The following is a 24,394-nucleotide window of genomic DNA, read 5'->3' as shown; positions in this document are numbered from 1 at the left end:
GAGACCAGAACCAGACCGATTACCTTAGTTTAGACTTCTGCAGTTGTTAGGCCTCCCGAGTCCCTCTGAATTGCTAGTAAACCTTCCAGCTGCAAACCTACTCACAAGTAGGAATCGGCCTCCCCTCCTGTGCCTCAGTCCCAGTTGTTAAAGATGGCTGTTGAGCTTCTTTCCCTGATTAGGGTCTCTTATGCCCCCCCCCCTTCAAAGAGGACTAGGGAATTATCTCCTGATGTTTTTTCTGTCTCAAATTCTGAGATTTCCAGTATGTCTGCTGGTGAAGAAGGAAATTCTCAACTTTTTTCTGCCTTTCAGGATTCTGATGCTGAGGAACTCTATCCCTTCTGCCTCCCCTCCAGAAGATTTTTCCTTTGGGGATACTTTGAATACTCTTAGGGAGCACTTTAAATGAGAATGTCAGGATTTTCCTCAGTCTAAGAAAAGAATCAGGGGAATTTTTGGATTTGCCACAGCATAAACCTCTGGCTATACCTCCAGTTTTGGAAGTTGTGGATGATGTTTGCATGGAAAATTCTTTAACTCCTAACTCTGTTCCTCCTGCCCCCAGAAAACCGGGTAGGTATTATAGGGTTCCTGAATCTCATCAATTCCTTTTTAAAAACCCTATTGCTGATCCAGAAATTATTTTTCAAGGCCCCAAGGGTGTTAAGGCTACTATTGATAAAAACCCAGTGTCTTCTGATAAGGAGTCTAGGGCCTTGGACAGGTGGGGTAAAAAAGTCTATACCTCTGCAACTCTTGCCATTAGATCCGTGAATTGTCTTTTTCACATGCTTAAGTATCAGCAGCATATTTTGGAGGCTATTAAGGCTAAACTTGGAGATTTTCCTTCCATGATGGAGAACAAAGATTTACAAAACTTACTGTATTCTGCCACTTTAGTTAATAAGCATTCACTTCATTGTGGTTTTGACACTTTGGAGGCTTCCTGCAGAGCAGCAGTCACTGGTTCCATAATTAGAAGGCATGCTTGGCTCAGGGAGCAGCCTTTTTCTGAACCTGTTAAATCTAAATTGCTGGATGCTCCTTTGCACAAGGACAATCTTTCTGGTAATAAGGCTGAGGAGGTGCTGAAGAAGTTAGAGGATAAGGCAAAATCTATGCAAACTGTAAAAGATTTCCTTCAGGTTCAGCCTCCTCAGTTTAGTAGGCATTATCCTTCCAAGAATTGGTCTTTCCCTTTTCCTGGCAAGCAGGGTCGCTCTAGGCCTAGGGGTTTCAGATCTTCCAGAGGGCAGACTTCTGCCCCTCAAAGGGATAAACAATGGCATTCTTCTTCTGCTAAATCGGGGAGTTCTAAGCCAGCTTCCCAAACCAAACATTCTCAATGACTCTGGCCTTCTTCTGCCTACCTCTGTGGGCCCTGGGTTTCTTTTGGGGGGGGAAGGTTAGCCAGGTTCACAGAGGTATGGTCTACCATCACAGACGACATATGGGTGCATAGTATAGTAAACCAAGGTTACAAGTTTTACTTTCACATCTTCTCTGTTTTGCATGGGGTACCCAGACATACCCAGAACTCTCAGGGCAGAGGTAGAAACTCAGATTTCTTCTCTACTGACTATGGGGGCTATAGAGTCAGTTCCTGCAAATCAGGCAGGCCTTGGTTTTTATTCAAGACTTTTTCTGGTACCCAAGAAAGGGGGCATCTGGCGCTCTATTCTGGATCTGTCTATTCTGAACACTTTTCTGGTGATTCCCAAATTCAAGATGCTCACCCTCCAACATTTACTGCCAATGCTGGGCAAGGATTCATGGTTTGTAACTTTGGATCTTGAGGAGGCTTATCTGCACATCCCAATAAGGGAAAGTTGCAGGCAGTTCCTTCGCTTCAGGGCTGGGGAGCAACACTTTCAATTCTCTGCATTGCCCTTTGGCTTATCAACTGCTCACAGAGTTTTTACAAAGTGCCTGGCTCCAGCCATTGCTTTTTGCAGGCAGAAAAACATTCAAATTTATCCTTACCTGGATGACTGTCTCATTCAACTAAACTCCCCAGGACAACTAGAAAAGGATTTGAATTTCAGGAAAAAACATTCTCACCTCTTTGGGTTATACTCTCAACGAAAAGAAGTCAAAGTTGGTTCCTACAAGGGAGATTGTTTTCCTGGGAGCAAGTCTGAATACAGCCACCCAGATGGTATTCCTCCCTCAACAGAAGCAAGAAGATCTTTCGGTTTACTTCATGAACTTGGCAAGCATGACCCAGCTCTCTGCAAGGCAATTCCTGCAAGCACTGGCGTTCATGGCTTCTTGTATTTTGATGATCCCATATGCAAGGCTGCATATGAGAAAACTTCAGTGGTGTACTTCCAGAATCTTTGGTGTCAACACACACAAGACTTGGACTTGATTCTTCCCCTGATTCCCTGTCTACAAATGGAGTTCCTCTGGTGGGTGACAACTTGTTCTCAGAACAAGGGTCTGCCTTTCCGCCCACCACCTGCCAGCCAGACTCTCACCACAGACACCTCCGATGTTGCATGGGGAGGGGGGGCTCATCTGGAAGGCAGGGGCATACAGGGGACTTGGAGCACCCAGCAGATTCATCTACACATAAACGTAAAAGAATTGATGGCAGTGCAGCAGGCCTTGCTGGCTTTCAAGGACCTATTCTACCGTGGGACTCTGCTGATCAGGGCAGACAATACCACAGTCATGTGGTAAATCAACAAGCAGGGGGGAGACTCACTCTTACCCCTTGTGCAGACAAAGCATGAGGCTGTGGTCCATAGCAGCATCCATGGGCTTGCATCTAATAGCCCACTATCTTCCAGGGAGGCTAAACTCCTTGGCGGATCATTTGAGCAGACATGTTCTGGATCCTCATGAGTGGCAACTGAACAGGGACATTTTCCGTCGCATCAGTATCATTGGGGCACCCCACAAGTGGATCTAGTCTCCTCTCACACCAATCATCTCCTTCCAACCTTCTGCACCAGGGATTTCACAACAAAGCTTGGAGGGTGGACGTGTTGTCCTTCCCATGGACACATCTCTCAGTTTATGCATTCCCTCCTCTGCCTCTTCTTCCCAGAGTGCTGTTAAAGATAAGGGATGAAAAACCAAAGGCTATTCTGATAGCACCAGATTGGCCCAGGCAGCATTGGTATCCCCTCCTTCACAGCCTTTCCCAGGCTCAGCTTTGGCATCTTCCCCTGGTACCAGATCTGTTGGTTTGGGGGGGGGGGGGAGTTCCTTCATCCTCATCTTCAAACTCTGCATTTAACTGCCTGGCTAATACCTTAAATCTTTCACAACAGGTGGTTGAAGTTCTTCAGGAGGCCTAGCACAAGAAAATGGAAGATATTTTGCTCTTGGATGCTGGCTAAAGAAGACTCTTCTCATCTTTCTCTTTCCCTCATTCTTGACTACCTAGCAGAACTGCTTAATGGTGGACTTTCCTTTTCTTCAATCAAAATTCACGCTTCAGCAATTTCGGGTCATTGTTCTTTTGAGCAACCCATTTTTTCTCACCCCTTGATGAAACAGTTCCTGAGGGGAGCTAGTAATGTTAGACCTCCCAGAAGAGCTCCTACTCCTGCTTGGGATCTTAATTTTGTCCTGGAAAAACTTACTCTGCCTCCCTTTGAACCAGCTGCCTCTGCAGATTTGAAGTTTCTATCCTGGAAGACTGCTTTCCTTTTAGCTGTTACTTCAGCTAGAAGGGTATCTGAGCTGCAAGCCTTAATGGCAGTAGAATCTTTCATCATTTTTCACTCAGATCGGGTTTCTCTGAGAACCAACCCCTCCTTTATGCCTAAGGTGGTTTCCAGTTTAACCCTTAACCAGTCTATCCACCTGCCTACATTTTTAAACAATCCCCAAAATAAAGGGGAAAGGATTCTGCATTATCTTGATGTGCATAGACAGCTGAGATTTTACTTAGACACTAAATATTTTCAAAAGTCTGGACAGTTATTGGTTAGTTTTGCTCCTGAGGCTTAGGGTAAAACTATTTCCAAACAAACCATCTCCAAATGGATTGCTCATTGTACTCACTTTTGTCACCTGCAGAATGGGAAGGTTCCCCCTCAGGGTGTTAGGACCCATTGTACTAGAGCAGCCTCTACCTCTGCAGCCTTTCTGAGAGGCGTGACTACTAAGGACATTCTAGAAGCAGCTACTTGGTCTTCTGTCCATACTTTCACAAAGCATTACAATCTACCTCTGTTTTCTAAATCCAGGGCTGGTTTTGCCTCTGCAGTTTTGCAGGGCCTTCTTACCAACACTTAATCTGTGATCCTTCCTCCACCCTTTGTCTTTTTCCTGGGCTTTGGGAATCAACCCATATGTGAGCACTGCAACAGTGAAACACGAAGAACATAGTACAGTTATGTACACTTACCATAAATGTAGATGTCCAAGTGTATTCACTGTTGCAGTCCTGGTTTCCCACCCTCCATTCCCCCTTTTTTCCTAAGGCACAGACTACATTTTTTTATTTTTTGTATGACATGTGTCCAGGGTGCTACCTCCCTGGGTTAGCCTTCATTTGGGGGCTCCTGACAGTTAAGAAACGAAAAACTGAGGAAATGGCGTTGGCTGCCCCCCTTTATACCTGACATTCTGACATCAGTTTTACAACCGGCGGCAGTCGACGTCATATACAAAGGACTCTGGTATTCAGGCCGACTGAGGGCTACCGGGAGCCGGATAACTCATATGTGAGGATTGCAACAGTGAATACACTCGAACATCTACATTTATAGTAAGTGTACACAACTGTACTTTTTTAGCTGTCGATGTTCTAATATAGACCCATATACTGTATATATTACTGTAATTACTATGTATAACACTGTTTCTACTTCTATACCAATTAATGTTTATACTTTTCTGTAGCTATGTTCTTGTTGGAGCTTTTCTCCCTGGGCCTCCACTGAAAATAGGCTCTTTTAGGCCCAGTGGACTTTCCCGGTAAACAAATGCAATAAAATAAATAACTAAAACTAAATAAATTACTTCATACCAGAGGCGATAACTACAGTTTTTAATCCTTGCCAGACATGGAAACTTGTCTTACTGTTTCTGGATATCATTATGAAAGTTCAAATATAAGGAACAAGAGGAGTATAATAGGGCTTACCTTTCTAACATTGAATGTCATACAGGGCCTACCTTTCTAACATTCAGTGTCAATTGCAGGGCAACAATAAAATATTCACACATGATGAAACTGTACATTGTTGAATGTTAAATATAAAAAAAATGTACAATTTTGTACCAAAGACAAAGGCTGTTTGACCCTGGCAAATCCATACATTGATCTCATATTTCCAGGAAATTAATGAACCTTTGTACGATTGGAGAGGCTTGATTGACACTGATGCAGAGGGGAGAAAAAGATTTAAAAAAAAAAAAAAAATCATAAACAGTACTTTAGCTGCCTTCAAGGTCAGTCTCAGTGACTGGGTTTTTGTAATTTCTTCCCGGGCTCTCCTTGAAAAGGTGGCAAACACAACTGAAGCATAGCAAGCCCAAGGGTGGGGTAATTGATTTATTTGTCTAGGCCCAAGCAGGGGTCTTACGACTTATTTAATTTTGTTATAAATCTATAACCTTTATTTGACTTAGGAAGCATTGTAGTCATTGCTTTATTCACAAAGGTTGTTCAATGCCCCCTTTATACAAGTCGTGATAAAATGTAATAAGGAAGAGTGCTTTTTGGTTTCTATTAACGTCTACATATATGCCCACTGTGTATTCTATTGCAGCCATCTTACGTTAGGAAGGCCCTTCTTGCACCCTTGTGGCAGTACTGTGTAGTCTGAGCCTTGTTTGAGATTACTGGAGGAAGCTCACTGTGTGCTTCCCATTTGGTAGTTTAGCGTAAAAATGTTTACTTTCACCTGTGTTTAAGCCTTGCATTTGCGCTTAGCTGCACACTGCTCAGTGGGGTTCACTACTGCCCTGTATAGACAATTTTTCTCCTAGACAACTGTTGATGAACCCTCCCTAGCTTCCCTGCTGCATTGCGGGAAACTCATTTGCGCACTGAGAAGCACTGCCATAGTTTTCACCCCTTGCCTTAAATAGAATAAGCCCCTTTGTTAGTCCTAGAGCAAAATGTGGTCAAATGAACCCACTCCACAATGTTAGTTATGGTAAAAACCTGCCATAATGAACAATCAGTTTCCAACCATTTCTCCAGCCAGCCTGACTGACATGGGCATCCTGAGGCAATATAGTAATTGCCCCATATATACGGACAACCACTTATGCCTAAAACAAACAAATGCAATGTATGAGATATGGTAGTTGTGCTATGAATTTGGAATCAGTTCTCTCACGTAAAACAGACTGCTCATCAAACAGGTTGTCAACATACACATCACCTCTCACACAAAACAAGGTCACAACACATAAACCCACATACATGGAGGTACTCAGTAGAAGCCTACCAAAAGCTCAGAGATCTCCCAAGCACAAACCACTTGCACACACTGCAAAGCAAATAGAATCCACTACACATAGCAACACACACGCACACCATTGTCTCGGCAAATAAGCCCGTAAGGCAAAACACCTCAAAACCAAATGACCTTGTCATAGGCAACTCCATAGTGAGACACACAGATGTCCCCCTCACCAGGCTGGACAAGGAGAATGTCATGGTCAGCTGCCTGTCAGGTGCCAGGATCCATCAAATCATACATGCACTAAGGTCACTCAACAACAAATTATCGCTATGACTCTGTCATAGTACATGTTGGTTGAATGACTTGAGATGTACCTCTCTGGACTATATGAAGAGAGACATGACTGAACTTGGGTTGTGTGTTCCAGGCAGGTATGTCCCTAGCCCTAAGCAGCATTCTACCTTCACCCAGGATGATGCCATAATACAGTCAAGAAATGATTGACTTCGACAATTGGCTTAGCTTCTGGTATCAACCCAGGGGGATCCAGTATCTGCCAGCCTGGGAAGACATAGTTGACAGACCACACTGCTTTGCCAGAGATGGTCATCACCTGTCTCCTCTAGGCTTTTAGGTACTGGCAAAGGCACCCCCCGTGCCCTTTTTATGGCAATGTCAAAGTAAAAAAATTTCTAATGTAAAAGAATCCACTTGAGACAAACTCAGAGTTGTGCTGCTTAATGCTAGGAGCATAAACAGGAAACTGCACTGCCTGGAAGCACTCCTCATCTTGGAAAATGCTGATGTCTGTGCAGTCACGGGGACATGGCTCAAGGCTGCAGACAGCACTCCAGCTGTGCAAGGTTACAACGTCTTCCACATGTTCAGACCCCAAAATGAGTGTGAAAGAACCAAAGGTGGAGGTGTATCCATCTTCATTAAATCCAAATGCACCTCGAGACTGGTTAAACAGTGTGACTCTCTTGAGCTACTGTAGGTAAAGCACCCTACCACATCACTGCTAGGTACATGTGCCCCACTATGAATCAAGAGAAGCACACTGCCTACCTGGACTTAGTCACTCACTATACAAACACTTTCGTCGTGGGTGATTTCAACTACCCTTCCATTGATTAGGTGACATACATGACCACAAACAGGCTCTCCCTGGTGTTCCTCAACTTTTGTCAATACAAATGCCCAGGAACAGCCCCCATAAATGGCTCAAATGTCCTAGACTTAGTACTCCCCAACATGGGGGTGGGTCAGTGCACTACCCTTGTGCATTACCCTCCCTGATAAGGTCAGACCGTAAATCTGTCTCGTTTGAAGTAACGATAAGAGCTGACACCCCCACAGGGGAAAAAAATAGAAAACTTTCTGCAAACTACAGCCTACTAGGCGATAATATAAAAAGTTTCAACCCTGTGCTAACACAGCCAACAATGACTCCTTTGCAGAGGGGAGTACACAGATGCCCTGTATATCCACGTAGACAACTGTATAGCCTTGGCTGTACCTGCCTGGATCAAAACAAGGTCCTCTAAAAAAAAAATAAATAAATAAATAAAAGGACACCGTGGTGAACCCCAAGTATAAATGGGTTATATAACAAAAGGAAGAAATGGATGTCTAAGAACTAGAGAGAAGTTACTCAGCAGAAGAAAAATACCCTCCACAGCTTGAACAAGCAAATCAAATATCTCGTAAAGTCCTCTAAGTCTAGTTATGAAGCTAAATTAGCATCTTTAGCCAAGGATAATCATAAGGCATTCTTTAGTTATGTCTGAGATCTAAAAGGGAATACCCAACTATGTGCTGAACTTGTAGTGGATGGAACCTCTCATACTGAACCTGAGGAAATTGCCAACCTGCTAGCAGACAGATTTGGTGTAAACTTATCCCTCTGTCCCCACCAGCCATACCCCAAAGCATACCTGACACCAGTCCTCTACCTAGTATCTCCAAAGAGTGGGTCATATCCACGCTCTTCAAGGCCAAAAACACTGCCTCTATGGAACCAGATAACATCCCTGGTGCTTATAAACAATCTAAAACAAGTCCTAGTGGAACCACGTGGCACTCTCTTTAACCACAGCCTGAGCACTGGCTTTGTTCCAGGAGAATGGAGAACAGCAGCAGTAATGCCCTTTCATAAAGGGGGTCCATCAATCAACCCTGAGAAATACAGACCAATAAGCCTAACCAGCCTTATCTGCAAAGCCATGGAAAGAATCATTGTGGACCTTATCAACAAGGACACAAGTGACCTTCAAAATCTTGACCTGACCCAGTTTGGTTCGTTAAGGGTAGATCATGCTTATTGACCCTGGTGGACTTCTTTGAGAATGTTACCAAAGCCCTGGATGAAGGCAAGACAGTATGTACTGCCGATCTTGACTTAGCCAAGGCTTTTGACACAACCCTCCACTCAGGTATCTGGGAGAAACTCTCCCAGCTTGGGATTAACCCATACGTCACTATATGGGTAGCCAACTGGCGCGCAGACAGAATGCATACTGTCAAACTTGGGGATTCCACCTTTACCAGTAGACCAGTTACCATCAGTGTACCACAAGGATCTGTGCTGGGCCCCCCACTGTTTGGACTTTTATTTCTTGGAAGTCCAGGTGAAAGTAGATGGTCTGTGGCTTACCAAGTTTGCTGCTGATTGCAAACTGGGAGCAATCATTGGGTCCCCAAATGATGTTATATTACAAAAGGGGCTAACACACAAATTATTGGTGCCAAAGCCACGGACTAAAACTAAATGCAAAAAAGTGCATTATTATCCCCTTTGGCAAAGAGGAAGTCCCTGCAAATTACAATATTGACAGCAGACCCCAAGCTCAAACCCAGTTGTGTGAGATTTGGGAACACAGCTTGATGGCAATCTAATCTATATTCACCTTGTCTCCACAGTGCTAAGAAAAGCCTTCTATGATGCATATCTAATAAGTAAGGGCATCATATCAAAGACTAAGGATGTTATGACTCCTCTGTACTCGACCCTCATCAGACCACTAATAGAGTACAGTGCTTCCTTTTGCACATGTGCAGCAGCTGAAGAGACCACAAAGGTTTCACACCAAGAAAATTCAAGTCTCCAAAACATAACCTACATGGAAAGACTGAAAGCCCTGTCACTGTACTATGTATCCTACAGGCTGCTGAGAGGCAATTTGTGCCTGGCCTATAGAGCAGTCTCTGACCCTGTCCCTAATGGAAATGCTGCTCATCCACAGATCAAATGGGACAAGAGTCACTCGCTCCAGGGATCTCAACCTATTTTGTGACATAACAAAACATGCTGGAGAGGGAGTTATATCTCCCAGAGATTGCCGCTCCTCTGGAATAAACTCCCAGTTCACATGAAGCAGAGCTCCTTATTAAACCTATTCAGGCACAGTCTAGACAGCTGGATGTTAGACCGTAAATTCACCCCCAGGGATGCCACCTATGTCCCTCATAGACAGGGGCAGTCACTCCTGATCAAAGACTCGTTCTGCGAATAATGACCATCTAACCAAGTCCAATTACAAGACACGGGTGTAACATGGCTAGGCTTGTAAAGGCCCTAGGGCCATTATCCTGGTAACCTCCTATGAATAGCCAGAAGATATGTAGCTAGACACTTCCCATTTTCTTGCTTAGTATGGCCACTGTCTGGATCTGAGTAGTATTTAATCAAAAAGCAGAATTAATGGCTTCCAAGTTAGGGCACTCTGCAGTGCTTTTTTGCTAAGAATTAATCTTGTCACTTGTTTTGCATCTTTGGCTAAATAGTCTGAATTTTAGTTCTTCTGCTACCTACTGCATTTTATCTAGACATGACTGATGCTCAGGGTTCACTACAAGTGCTTGATACATACAAGTTTAGACCCCACTGTTTCAGTCACAAATGTAAGTGGCAGCCTGAGTACTCATATTTTGTGTAATATTTAAACTTTAGCTCATCACTGTAGGAACGAGTGTGACATCAGTAAAAGTGATTCGATAGGGGGCCAAACTCCCCTGAATCCCTACCCTTGTCAGTTTCTCAGTTTCTTATTGTCCACACGATATGAGCAAAAGTAAGAAAACCCAAGTAACTGTAACCTAAGCTTGTTTTCCTAACATTCAGTTTGTTTTATGGAGTACAGAGCTCACCTATCTTACCATTCAGCTTGTTTTATGGAGTACAGAGCTCACCTCTCCTAGCATTCAGCTTGATTTATGGAGTACAGAGTTCACCTATCCTAGCATTCAATTTGTTTATGGTATACAGAGCTCACCTATCCTAGCATTCAATTTATTTATGGTGTACAGAGCTCACCTATCCTAGCATTCAACTTGTTTATGGTGTACAGAGCTCATCTATCCTAGCATTCAACTTGTTTATGGTGTACAGAGCTCACCTATCCTAGCATTGTTTGTTTTATGGAGTACAGAGCTCACCTATGCATGTATATGTTCTGTATATGCTCTATCAAATCAATAAATCTATAAATTACTATCAAAGAAGAGTGGCATTATCATGGTAGTCTATATTTATATATACAGAAAACTGCAGCTCAAGGAGGGAGAATATACTGCACTACTGCTGTACTGTATATAACAGCAGTTGGTATGCCTCACTACCTTGTAAGTTTTCTATAATTGCCATACCGTTGGTATAACAGCATTGCTTAGCTCATTATCCATCAATATGCGCTGTACTGTTGTGTTGATATAGTGCACCTACTACACACACATTCAGCTACCGAAACATTGCCATAGGAATTCCTTTCCTTGGTAGTCAAGGGGGTTTCCATTCTATGCCTTTTCCTCTTTTTATGTATTTTGTTCATTCTGAGCCCAATTATTAATTTCAGACTCAGTCATCTAGCCTCCCATCCATAAGTTTCCTCAGGAGCAAGAGTAGGTAGCTGTCATATGCAGCTAGCTCTGTTCTTATGCTGACCTAATCCCATGCATCTGTCAGTTGGCAAATATCCTGGCTTTACTTTATAATGTTGGATCATGAAACCAGAATAAATGACACCCCCTAATCCTTGTCCCCCAGCCAGAATCTGTAGTCCCTTCAGTAACCTGCAACCACCTTGTCCCTGCTTCTTAGGGTAACATGTCATGCCATCCAACAGGTGGAGCTCAAGTAACAGCATTTGTGCCTTTCCATCCCATAGAAAGATTGAACTGGCATTGACTTCCCACTGGTGCCCCTCCCTTACATTGGTTAGGCACACTGTTTGAACCATGGACAGCTGGAAAACCATCAAGGCTCTATCCCTTTGCACCATGGAGCCAATATAATTTCTTGTAAGCAGAGATTATCTGTCATCAGCGTTTTCCACTGGCTCACAACTGATTGTGACATGTAGCTGCCAGTTATTCTGAAAGGCAGTTATCACTACATCTTAGTTGCTGAAAGTAAATGTTGGTGAAATGACAATCAATGTTTGTGCAACACTGAAAACAGAAAATACGGTTACTAAGCTAAAATTGATTTTGTTCGTCAATGAAGAAACATATTATGCAGATGTTACTTTTGTATAATATGATCATTTTGGAAGGTTTGTTTTGATAACCAGTTACATTTGAACTGTTTTTGTAATGAGGTACTACAAATTTTGTTTGTGCCATAGCTTTTTTAACAGACTGAAATTGACATAAAATACTGCACCCACTACCTAGACATAACAAATACAGTGAGAAGCAGACTGTATTGTGTCTTAAATCAGCTGAGCCAGACATATATAGCCCACACTGTGATGATGTGAGGTATTATTTATTTATTTTATTTATTTATTTAGTTTATTTTACATTTGTTGACTGGGATTGTCCGACTGAGCTGAAGAGCCTTTTTTCAGTGGAGGCCTGGGGAGAACAGCTCCAACATATTATGCAATTTTCATTATAAATTAGCATTAAACAGCAATGTTACGGGGTTATTACAAGGTATTAAGTAGCAATACAATGTTATACAGTGTCAATAATCAGGAGTATATAAAAACTACTTACAAGATGTATGAAAAGAAATATGTCATTACGATGAATATAGTTTTGGGGTAAGTGGTTACAAAAACCCAGTTTTATAATGTAGTTGTATGAAGGCAAGACAATTATAATAAAATGTTTCTTTGAGATGATTTGCTTAATAGATTTTAGAAGACAGTAGAAAGAGTATTCAAGGACGATTAGAGAGATCTAGTGAGAAGAGTGAGTTAAGGGCAGAAAGTTGATTAAGGTATAGGAAGTAGTGATTATTAAAGAGGGAGTCCACAGTGGCAGGACCAGTGACTAAAAGCTCTTTGGTGGCTGTCTTTAATTGTTTAGGATGTGTAAGGTTCCTGATTTCTAGTGGGAGCCTATTCCAGGCAATAGTGGGGTGATAACTGTACATGTTGCGTCCAAATTTAGACTTGGGTTTGTAGATTTGTAGTAGGTCTTGGTTAGAGCTTCAGAGAGGTCTGGAGGGAGAATAATGGGAGATGAGAGGGGATAGTGGTGGGCAGTAGGAAGGCTGGTATAGGATAGAATGGATGATCTGGAGTTGAGAGAGAAGAAGCTGGTGGGGTAATTCAAGCCAGTTTAGAAAGAGACCGTGATGGGATTTGTAGGTTTTTGGGCAGCAAATCTAGGTACCTTGTTGTAGGTAGATTCGAGTTTGGTCAGGAGTTAAGATTTGTGAGAACTTGAGAATTGTACATTAGACTGGGTAGAAGGTAGGTAAGAGAGAGAGTAATCTTGGCTTCAGAGGTAAGGAATTTCTTGTAATGGTGAAGGAGCCCTAGTTTTGAATGAATCTTTTTAATACAATTATTAACATGCAAGTCAAATTTAAGCTGATCGTCGATGGTTATGCCTAAGAGCTTAGTGTTGGATTCTACCTGAATGGGAGTGTTATTAAGGGACTGTATGGAGGAGGGTTTAATATTGTTGAACTTTTAGGTAGGAAGAATAACAGCTTTGTTTTTTTAGGGTTAAGGATGAGCTGGTTGTTAGAGAGCCATGTTTCAACTAAGTTAAAAGATTGTCAACTATGCCAAGAGAAGTAGGGCAGTGGATGCTTAACATACACCAGGATAGCTAGCTGGAGTTTTGAAAATAATTATATGTCATTTGTATATCAAACTGATTTGTATAGATGCTTGTGTTGAAAAATATATTTGTAAAGCTGCCTGTGTTAAAAAAAAATGTACCAACAGTGGGTCCTAACTATATTGTAACTGCCTAAATGTATATGTTTTAACAGATGATACTGGAAGAGAAGAGGCCAAACTCAGCCCCAGCTAATATTTAGAAAAATATCCTGAATTTAAATTACCTGGTTTAGGCCATAACGATTGTTTCTTGCAGTTCTGATTGCAGCCAGAGACTAAATGTCTGTGCCAGAGAATGGTGTATTACCTCCTGTAGGAAGAGTGGAAGTGTTTTATGGTTTTGTAGCTTCCAGATGCTGTAACACATCTTTAGATCAGTCATGAAAATATAGTGAGATTAGTTAAGTATTGTTTTTCTGTATCTGTGTGAATCTATTCATGTGCTATTTTAATATTTCCTGTGATTGAAATTCTGGTGTTTATTGTAAATAGATGTTTAGTATTTTCATGTTCTTTTATTATTTATTATTAAATGTATTTAAACTTTGCATTGTGGCTGGTCCTTTAGAGAATATTTTAACCTATGAGAGTACCTGTAGCTATTTGGTGACTTTGTGGCAACTCCTGAAAGCCTTACTGCATTGGTCAAAGCACTACCATTTGTATTAATATTAATTTTGCTCAGTATACTTGGGTACCCTTGTAAGAGCCTTAAAGTAGCTGGCTTTGGAGTATCTGGTAGCCGTAACTACCTTACAGTATGGACAGAAGGGGGCATAGCTAGTAAGTGTGTGCCAGCCTTTCCCAGGTGCATATGTGTGTGTGCAAATCAAACCTCCAAGAGTGTGTGTGTCAGCTGCTTGGAGCAGGGACATGAAGCACTGGTTTCACAGGGGGGGGGGGTGCTGGAAGAGTTGGCTTGGACACTCGGCTGAGGACTCAACTCTATAGCTGTGCCAGTGGGGAGTCCTGTTGGTCCCCAGACTGATTGTGTCCCCTGGATGTGCTCTTAAGGGAAATTGTGCTTGATGCAGAGAGCTGCATCTGGAAATACTGTGTGTATCTATTTTTGTTCTAAGTGAACGTCCCTCTCAGTGGTGAGAATTCAGGCTCCTTGATTACTGGCCCAGTGAAGGGACATCACACACACCTCCCTACTTCCTCACACATTGACAACAGGATCGGAAAGTGTGATGGATGTGCTGAGGAGGAATAAAGAAATCAGACTTTTTTCCTGTATTTTCATCCCAAACTACAACTGACATCAGATTACTGTACAGCACAATACTTAATCCTCCTCAGTTTGTATTAGAGGCATACTCCCTCATGACATTTAGCCAGGTAGATTCTTTATCTGCAGTGAGAAAAGTCTCACAGCTACTTTGCCCAGTGACCAGGGAGAAGAACAGGTATGTAGGCTTCATACACTACAGTCAGTTTTTTTTTTTTTTTGTTATTCTCTAATACCCTGCCTTCTGGGTGGCACAGTTGGCTGTGGATGGAGCCACTTCAATGGAGTCTTACTTCAGCCCTGCTGTCCCTTTTACTGGCTTGCTACCTTCGACATCTACCTGCCTCCGCCAGAAGAGAAGACATCAGACTCACTTCCACTTAGTAGAGGCAATCAGGAACTGGCACATCATTCCTCTTTCACTGCAAATGCCATTAGTAAAAACCATGTCTGTCTGGGGATGTAGGCATCAGAGCTGCATAGAACTGTCTGCATACAAGATGTTGATACGATTATGGCAAGTCTTGTTTAGTTCTTTCTGCCAGCTATATAGTGGTTAATAGGTTGTAGCCAAATTCAAGGTGATATTATTCATAATATACATGAAAACTGTGATATTGACTACATATTTGTGATTCATTCACTTTTTCCTTAAGTTCTTAATGTTTCAAGATTACAAAGTGTAGGTTGATGTAACAATGTGTAGCCAGGCAGGCTTAATGGTAGATGTAAATATGCATCTATGATAAAAATTAAAAATAGTGGTGAAACTCTTCTTGATACTCCGTATAATGCATAAAGTAGATGACTGAAAATTCTGATGGACATAGTCAGAATACTTGCATTAACTTAACTGAAAGTGTGAGTTTGCAGTACCAAGAGTATTGTCCCATCTTTGCAGTAGAGTTTTCCAAGTGAAACTATAAACACATAGCAGGAGTTTTTGGAAAGGGGGTTTGGGGGTGGTAAAGCCTCCCTACAAAAAATTCTTAAGGTTTGATAGCGACTTTCAAAATTGTGATTGGATTGTTGTTTTTAAGTGTTGGGGCTTGCAACATTAGAGTTTGGTCCCCTGACACAGAGCCTATGGACATAATAATCATCATTAGTCCTGATTTTCAAAGAAAATTCAGTGGCTTAAATGCAGATTTCTCACATTATTTTTTGGGGTGAGGTGGCATTCGTGCAGCTCAGATTAAAAGTTGGATAGTCCTTCCGAAAAGATGTCAAATCATCTTCCTGAATTATATCTGTGCAGCAGTGTATCAGCTGTTAGTGTGTGCCAGTATTGTTCATTCACTTATAACATGTAATATTTATGTTGTCTTTTGTTTCCCATGTGAATACACCTGGGGTAAATATTTATTTTAATTCCATATGTCTAAATATTAAGAATCATTCTTCAATTATAACCATTTAATATCTTTACAACTCAGAATTTTGTAAAACACAGTGGTAGTGTTGAAGATTCATCTAAATGACATTTATTTTTCCAAAATAAATTGCATTTCCTATAATGTTCATTGTATGGAATCATGTGTGTTTAATGTCTTTCTTTCTTTCTTTTTTTTTAGTGTGGCAAAGGTGCTGAAAATTTTGACAAATTCTTCACACGTGGCCAGCCGGTGTTAACTCCTCCTGATCAGCTTGTAATAAACAATATTGATCAAGGAGAGTTCTCAGGATTTACATTTGTGAACCCACAGTTTTTTCATCCTTGTTTAGAGAATGCTGCTTGAAGAGCACTCCTACTGGTGTCACATAAAATAGGAAATCGTATATTTTTTATTTGCCCTAGAGCTATGGTACTCTTAATTCCAGTCAGTATGATAAACTGGTTAAATAAAGGAAATACTTTTGGGGTTGTACCTTGGAAACAAAGATGCACTCGTAATGGTGAGTTGCCAAATCTACCATAGTGGAAAATAAGTTTGGATCCAGTGCTCTACAAATAGAAAAATCTCTAATGTGCTGAAAACACCCATCCATAAGAAATATCTCTAATGTTGCATTGTTAAATATAAATACAATGGCTACTGTCTTAAGTTTTTCACTGGAATTTTCCACAAAGTTTAAATAATTAAAATGTGTTATAAATATGGTTTCTATTAAAACTGCAAGGTGATGGTTAAAGAGATTGCATTTCTGTAATCTGGTCTTCAAAGTACCATAGGTGTAGCTGAAAATGCATATACTGGGCCCGTAGGACCCTCCTCTTCCTTTGGTCTTCCCTGTGACTTCATACAAGAGTGTAAAGTAGACAGCAGAGCAAAAAGAAAGAACAGCAATGTGTGTCATGAACAGCTTGGTTCAGGCCACTTGGGGACCATGCAGGTCGTGCAATGGATGCCTATATAAAAATAGAAAAAAAATCCCTTTGGATTTAAATTATTTCTACTAATTTCTCTGTAACTATATGAAGTCTTCTACCACTCAGTGCTACAGCCAGTGTGCATAAATGGTAGCATTCAGATAAAAGTGCAATTTCTTAACATCTATTTACAAACCAGATTACTTTACATATTGATAAAGTCTGAGCTTATAACTATCGAAATTATTTGGGTGTCTGTTGCAGGAGTCATGAATTTTACCATTATTTTTCTTGAAAGTTAATTTCCGTGTTCATAGTAAGTTTGTATTTGTTGGAGTTACAGAGTTGCACAACAGAGATATTACAATGTATAATGAAAAGATGTCAGTATGTTATGCACTATGGGCATGCCTGGCAGCACACGTTATACCTTCTGAATGAAAGCAGAAGCAAATCTGTGTGATGTAAGCATAACATTGCTGTAGATGACATCAGATGTCAGAATCAGATAAAAAGGAATGCAGCTGATAAAGCTGAGAAGACAATGCTACAGCAGGCCAGCTGGCAGGCTTAAAATTAAACTTGAAGCAAGAGGAGGTTTGCACACGTGATAACCAAATCTAAGATTTAGTATTTCTATAGAAATTATTTGTGATTAAAGTTTAGATAATGGTAAATTTCAGAAAAGCTCTGCAGTGTCATGGACTGAATGAAGGTTACACCTGCAATCTACTAATTTTTAAGAAGGAATTATGTACTACATATGCACCATGCAATGGACTTTGCATGTTTCTACTAAATCTTAATGACAAGCAAGTCTAATATATATATATGTATGTAATTGACATAATCTTATCAGTATGAAACAGAGTATTATATTAATTTTATATAAAGAAAACTTGTGATATATTTGTGGAGGTACTATATAAATTGCTTTTCCGGATGAACTTAGCTATAGCTGATATGCTTGATTCTGTGTTCTCCTTTGTTGCATCTTGCCAATGTTTTAGGATACGTTTTCTGTAGCTCTACTTTTCAAAAGAATAATGCTACTTACAGATTTTATACAAAGATTCAAATATGCTTTTATTACAAACATGAGCTATGACTGTATAAATGGCCTTTTTGCAATGGAACTATTTATTGCAGCCTAGATTTGTTATGGGCTCATATCATTTAATCTAATCATCTGATGTATTCTGTATGCAATCTAGAAAAGCATTCATTGAAGCACATTGTGGGTACACATGTTGGAAATGATGCAACATGTGAACCTGTTTTTTTTTTTTTTTTTTTTTTAGTTCTTTTGCCTTGATAATATCAGTAACTTATGAATTTTTGCCTTCCTGATTTGCATGTCAGTGCCAGAAGCATGTTGCTCCCCACTGTACTGCATGCATAATAGTCGATATGTCCTAGCACGTTAATTAAATGTGTAACAGCTTCGATACTGCAGAACTTACTCTCCCTTGCTCACTGAACCAAGAATGACTATCTCCTGGACCTTGTATGAATATATCCTTTGCATCAGTCACAAGTCTGAATGTATGACTGTACTGTAATTCTTGTTCCATATTGCTGATACCCACATTTTGTGCCAAATTTCATGATGTGAATATTACATAGGAATTAAAGCACCGGTCTTAGGTTTGCAGAAGCAACAAAATTAAAGAACACCATAATAAAAACAGCACAGCCATTTTAATTGTATGTATAGCTGTATTAAGGACCAAAACTTTTGTATTTATTTTAACCTTGTGTTAATAAGAAGAATGCATTTGAGGATATTAATTGCCAGTATTTTTTGACAACTCTTGACAAAACCTGAGAATCTATTTTATACCTAACTAAATCACAATACATGTAAACAACTATTTTTTCTTGAGACTATTTATAGATGTCACGATAAAGTTCTTTATACATTTCTTAATAAGACGTAGAAGACATTCTGACTAATACACTCCCGATACTATTCACTACTTTTAATAAGTATTTTTGTAAGTATAAAATGTAAACGTTCAATGATTAAGTACTGAAGGATTTTTTAGGAGGAGTTCAATGTCAACATTCAGGTACGTTCTAGTACATCGTGGAAGATGCTTCCACATCTTTACACAGGGGCATTGTATTTCATTGTTTGACACATTATCAATTGCCTTTCCTCATAATAATAAAGCACCCATTAATGTGTTATGAAAGGCTTAAATTTATAGACATTTGTTACTAATATAATGCTAATTTCATAGTTTTTTTTCAATGGACTTGAATTTCAGATTATTACAATCAGAAGAAAAACATGTTGGAAAATGGTGCATTAACTAAGGCAGGTGCTTTCAAATGTTTATGAAGTTTGCACGTTCAAACATAAGAGAAAAATTATGTTATATTATCAGCTACTGTCTTCTGGCCTTAGACACTGTTTGCTGTTTTTTGCCGAGTTTATCAGTAAGATACATGCAAACATAATCTTCCCTGTTTATCATGAGGGTAACCTAGAAATGCACTGTCATTGCATTTACCTCCCAATTACAGCTCCTGCATTATACGGCCTCTTTTTAAGCTAGTCTCCTCTGTTATGCAGCTCTTCATTTTGCCTCTACAGCTTTTTCAGTAAAACAGTTATGCTTTGCCGCACACATTTCATTGGTCTGTTATAATTCCCATGAGGCAGTAGCAGGAAGTATTGTTGTATTTTTTCAGTTTCAGAACACATCTGTAGGTGGCTGCTATGCTATTTTCAGTATAGTTACTACATGTGATTCCCATTTTGAACCGTAGAAGCCTTATCTAGCTTTCCTTTTTTTGCACCTTAATACTGCAGTAAATCCACATCACTCTGATATACCACCTCCACTACATTAAGACATCTCATGTTATACAAACACCAGCTTAGTAAGTCGTCATTGTACTGTGTCTCTCCATCCTTAGATATGTGCCAGGAAATCAGTGTTTGACATGGTGGCTTTTATCAAATTTTGGTTTAACAGTCTATACCAGCTCCTTGTCCTTTAAGCAAGCTTTATTTTTAGGCTCAGCATTTTATAAAGCTGATTATATGCCTTGCTACATGGCACAGACTGATTTAAGTCGCTGGTAAACACTTAATTTCCCTCATCTCATTAGTATGCTCAGTTTCAGAGAGATATTAATATTTCTGGCAATTAGCACAGAGGAATAATGCTCTGACATTTAATGAGCTGCTTTTTGTGCCAAGGGTACAGGGTTTGATTCCTTCCACTTTCGTTTGCCTGCTGAGCGACATTGAACAAGTCACTGAACCAGGAAATGCTTTGTGGCAATTGGCAATCTCAGCTAGTTCCTTAATGGTATCCTAGACTCCAGGCCTTGTACCTACTTATGAACCTATACAAATGTAACTGTATGGGTTTGGAAAGCAGGCATCCATAATACTTTTTGTTTCAGGCTAATCAAATGTCCACTCTGTATTTATAGCATTGACTACATAAATCTTTTTGTACCAGTTGACATTGGGACAAGATTTGTATTTCACAGTCTTTATCTTCAAATCACTGTAGAAACTGTACTGTCCCTTGCCTTATATAATGTAATAATACAGAAAGCATGGTATTAATGTTATAAGCTGATATTCCTAGTACCATTTAATGAATAACACTTAAGAAAAGTAATTAAAATAAACTTCCAATTACCTATCAGCACAGTGAACCCAAAGCTGGTACTGTATTAAAGATGCATTAGTATCAATATAACATAATAGTTAATATTAGTAATTGTCAAATACAATTATTACCTTTTTTTTTTTACAAAATGTTTCTTTGTATGGTACCCTTATCCATATGAGACAGACCATTTACTAGGGAAGTGAAGGTCTGCTTGACAGTTCATTAGATTAGTTTTGCCTTTGATGCTGGCTGCCCTAGGTTTGAACTGATTTGAGGTTATTACAAGGATTTGACAGTAGGCATCAAGAAATGGGCAGCAATTAGCATTGTCTACAGTATGGGCTAACACATTCACCACGGTAAGATGAAGAAGTAATCACTGGTGAAAATAGTCTACCAAAGAACACCTTACGTTCTATGCATTTCATGTGCTTTATTTATGTTACTGTTTTCTTGGAGCACGTTTAAATAACAATGATTGTTCAAAAATGAAAGGCAAAAAGTTTGACATTCATGACAACCTCTTCAGAGCATCATAATGTATAGTAACAAAACAAACTCAATAGATTTACAAGTGCTTTGAATTAGAAAAAAGTAGAACTGAACACAAAAGAAACCTTCACTAACATATTCATTAAAAGTATGACATTTAGCTCCGAGGATTAAAGTACTGTAAACTAGCTGCTTCATCTGGTCAGTGGTCAAAGGTTTGATTCCCTCAACCCCCATTGTGTAACTCTTGGATTCTGAGTAAGTCACTTAACCAGACAGATGTCCCGTGATGAGTTTGAATAAGATCCATGTTGATCAGTGCTCTGCCCCTGAAAACAAATACAAATAAATATCATGTTTTATTCTCAACACTCCAGAGGTCACACTACCCTGGAGTTAACATTAAGACTTGTTTTTATGAAGTCCATCTACACCTCTTAATTTGATAATGTACTCAGCATTAACCTGTATAGTTTTGAGTGTGGGAGCACAGCTCTCAGACTGAGAAATTCTGGTGGGAACTCTGCTTTCAGAATTAAGCAGTTGTATTACCTTTGTCTGTAGCTTTTTATGTGGTTAAAATGGTGTTATGAAGAAATTTCCCTTAACATTATAATATTTGCATCAGTGAAGTTTAACTGCTACACTATTATTGGGTATACGTTATTGAAGTAATATTATGCATATGTCTTAGTTTAGTTAACTTTTCAAATCTTTGCTACCATTATACATAAAATGAGATTTATTTTTTACATTGATTTAAAAGCAGAGTTTTGAAGATGTTTGAGAAGTCATTGATATAAAAAGATCTCGTTCATGACATTTATCAAGAACCCAATAGTATGACAGTATGGAAGTCAGCACAACTCGTGCTTAGCAGCATACTGCTATAGCAGTCTGATGAGCTTCCAAAGTTGATGAATGTCTAATTAGTAAAGAAACTAAGGCTAGGGAAAGACTCTACAGTGAGCACAGCATTGCATCATAATTAAATTCATTACGTGAATACTAATTTTGAAATGTAGAGACAAATGAGTTTAACTGAATGTGGTAGCACTTATTATATGTACAAATACTACACATTAATTCAACAGTACATTAGCTGTATTATACTAAGTGCGCATTTTCAAAGGAAACTACTTTTCTTGAACCACCTGTGTCTGTGCAACTTTGGAGTCCATTATGTTAAACAAGAGAGTTTATATGGGAAAATCTCCTACATGCAACTTTATTTTTAAATATATTTGCTTCAACATTTTTATGTAGACATCTATCATTCAAGTGGGATTTGCTTAAGCAGCCCATATTTTTTCTCATCAGAGAGATATATATAACACATAGCACTTCTAATTCAGAGGTTGACGTTAAATGGTTTCCTTAATTCAGACTTTTCTCATTGTGGATTCAGTGACTGGACATTCAGTATTAAACACATTCAGCCATGCTTTAAGTACCCATTTTCATGATTCATAATGAGGGATTTGGTCTTCACATGTATAGAATTATGGTCTAGAAAATCATACTAGAACTGTTAAATAGAAAGCTACTAACTGACCTAAACTGTAGGCAGAGGAGAATGTTCTGCTTAAGAAGTTATTTCTGACCATTTTTGAGGATGACTTCCAGTTTCAGGCTTTATGCTTCAAGGGTAGGTATGTTTGCGTGTGTGTATTTATGTATATGTATACATTTATACATATTTTTCAATGTGTGCGTGTATACACACAGCATGCAACATTTTTGAATGCCACATCATCGAATATTAGAAATGCAAAGTATCACCACTGAAAGGCCACTGTATTGCAGTTCTTCTGTGTCAAAACACAGAATGGATTTTCATGTTGAAATAAAGTGTGCTATTTGCGAATAGTCCGTCTTGGAGTTGTTGACTTCATTGTGCCTGTGAGACCACAGACACAGTATATATAAGTAAGGAATATGGTGCTGGCTATATATTCCCTGCAAAAAGTGCTTTTGTTGGTGCTTTATTGTGTTTTTTATTAATTGGTAGGCTAACTTCATGTAGAGATGTATATGTTACAATTATTCTGTTTTTCAGCTACAAGAAACTCATTAATTATGTACTGCACTTTTTCTAGTGCTCTGACGTTTGAGTACGTAACACATTTTATATATATATATATATATATATATATATATATATATATATATATATATATAGGTCTATTTTTTCGTTGAATCTCATTTCACTGAATTTCATTTCACCCCGACCACTTCACTGAAAACACAAATTAATGAAAACTCATTTCACTGAATCTCATTTCACTGAACTGAAATTAGTATATATGGCACTGTGTAGAGTACTGTAAGGCAAGTAAAGGATATATGTCCTTTTCCCCACTGTAGTGCAATCCTGGAGTTAGTGTATATTGTTAGGGGGGATGGGGGGCACAGACCCTCCCCCACATTGTTTGTTTTATCTTGTATTTTATCAAAAACTTCAAAACAATACATTTTAAACAATAGACATGCATAGTTAAAACACCAATGACTAACTCTATCCAGAAGACAATATGTACTCAAACTAAGTGGGGGGCTACCCCCCACCCACACCCCCTAACTATATATGCAAACTCCAGGATCGCACTACAGTGAGGAAAAGGGCATATACCTTTTAGTTGCCCTACAGTACTCTACACAGTGCCATATATACTAACTGCATTTCAGTGAAATGAGTTTTCAGTAATTTGAGTTTTCAGTGAAGCGATCGGGGTGAAATGAAATTCAGTGAAATGAGATTAAACGAAACAAAGTAGACCTATATATATATATATATATATATATATATATATATATATATATATATATGTGTGTGTGTGTACAGAGAGAGAGATTGTGTGTATGTAATGTGTGAATCTTTGGGTGTGTGTTCCAGCAAGAATCAAAGCCTTTTTATGGAGAAAATGAGGCTTCATGAAACAGAATTTGTTTTTTTTTTTTTTACACAAGGTTTGTATGTGGCTGGACATTTAGGATTTTGCAACACAGTTTTTATTTTTATTACACGTGTTATATTATAAATTGACTGCTATTGCGGGGGGGGGGGGTAAAAGACAAATAGTTTGTTCAAGACAGACCTCCATGAAAATGTGCAGTTCAAATTTCAGTTTCAAACAGAATGCTTTTTGCCTTTCTATATTTGTTTTTTTCAGGTTTAATTCCAGGTTAGTGTGTCTTCTCTGTAAAGTCTGTTAGCTTTCCTTCTGTCCAAATTGGGTAACCCACTTCACAAA

At 39.4% G+C, this 24,394-nt stretch overlaps 1 protein-coding gene across 2 annotated transcripts in view; it reads left to right on the top strand.

Moving 5' to 3' along the window:
- PRKCA (protein kinase C alpha) overlaps positions 1 to 23,278 on the top strand; it is a 2,412,375-nt gene extending 2,389,097 nt beyond the window's left edge. For both annotated transcript variants that reach the window (XM_044085102.1, XM_044085103.1), the window contains one exon: positions 16,271 to 23,278. In XM_044085102.1, the coding sequence (XP_043941037.1) occupies positions 16,271 to 16,435 (165 nt within the window). In that variant the 3' untranslated portion in view covers positions 16,436 to 23,278. The remainder of the gene's footprint in view (positions 1 to 16,270) is intronic.
- Positions 23,279 to 24,394: the final 1,116 nt, after the last annotated feature.

The sequence above is a fragment of the Protopterus annectens genome, chromosome 10.part0, assembly GCF_019279795.1.
Source record: "Protopterus annectens isolate FY-2018-M chromosome 10.part0, PAN1.0, whole genome shotgun sequence".
Classification (NCBI taxonomy): domain Eukaryota; kingdom Metazoa; phylum Chordata; order Ceratodontiformes; family Protopteridae; genus Protopterus; species Protopterus annectens.
This window is presented reverse-complemented; position numbering and strand designations above follow the sequence as displayed.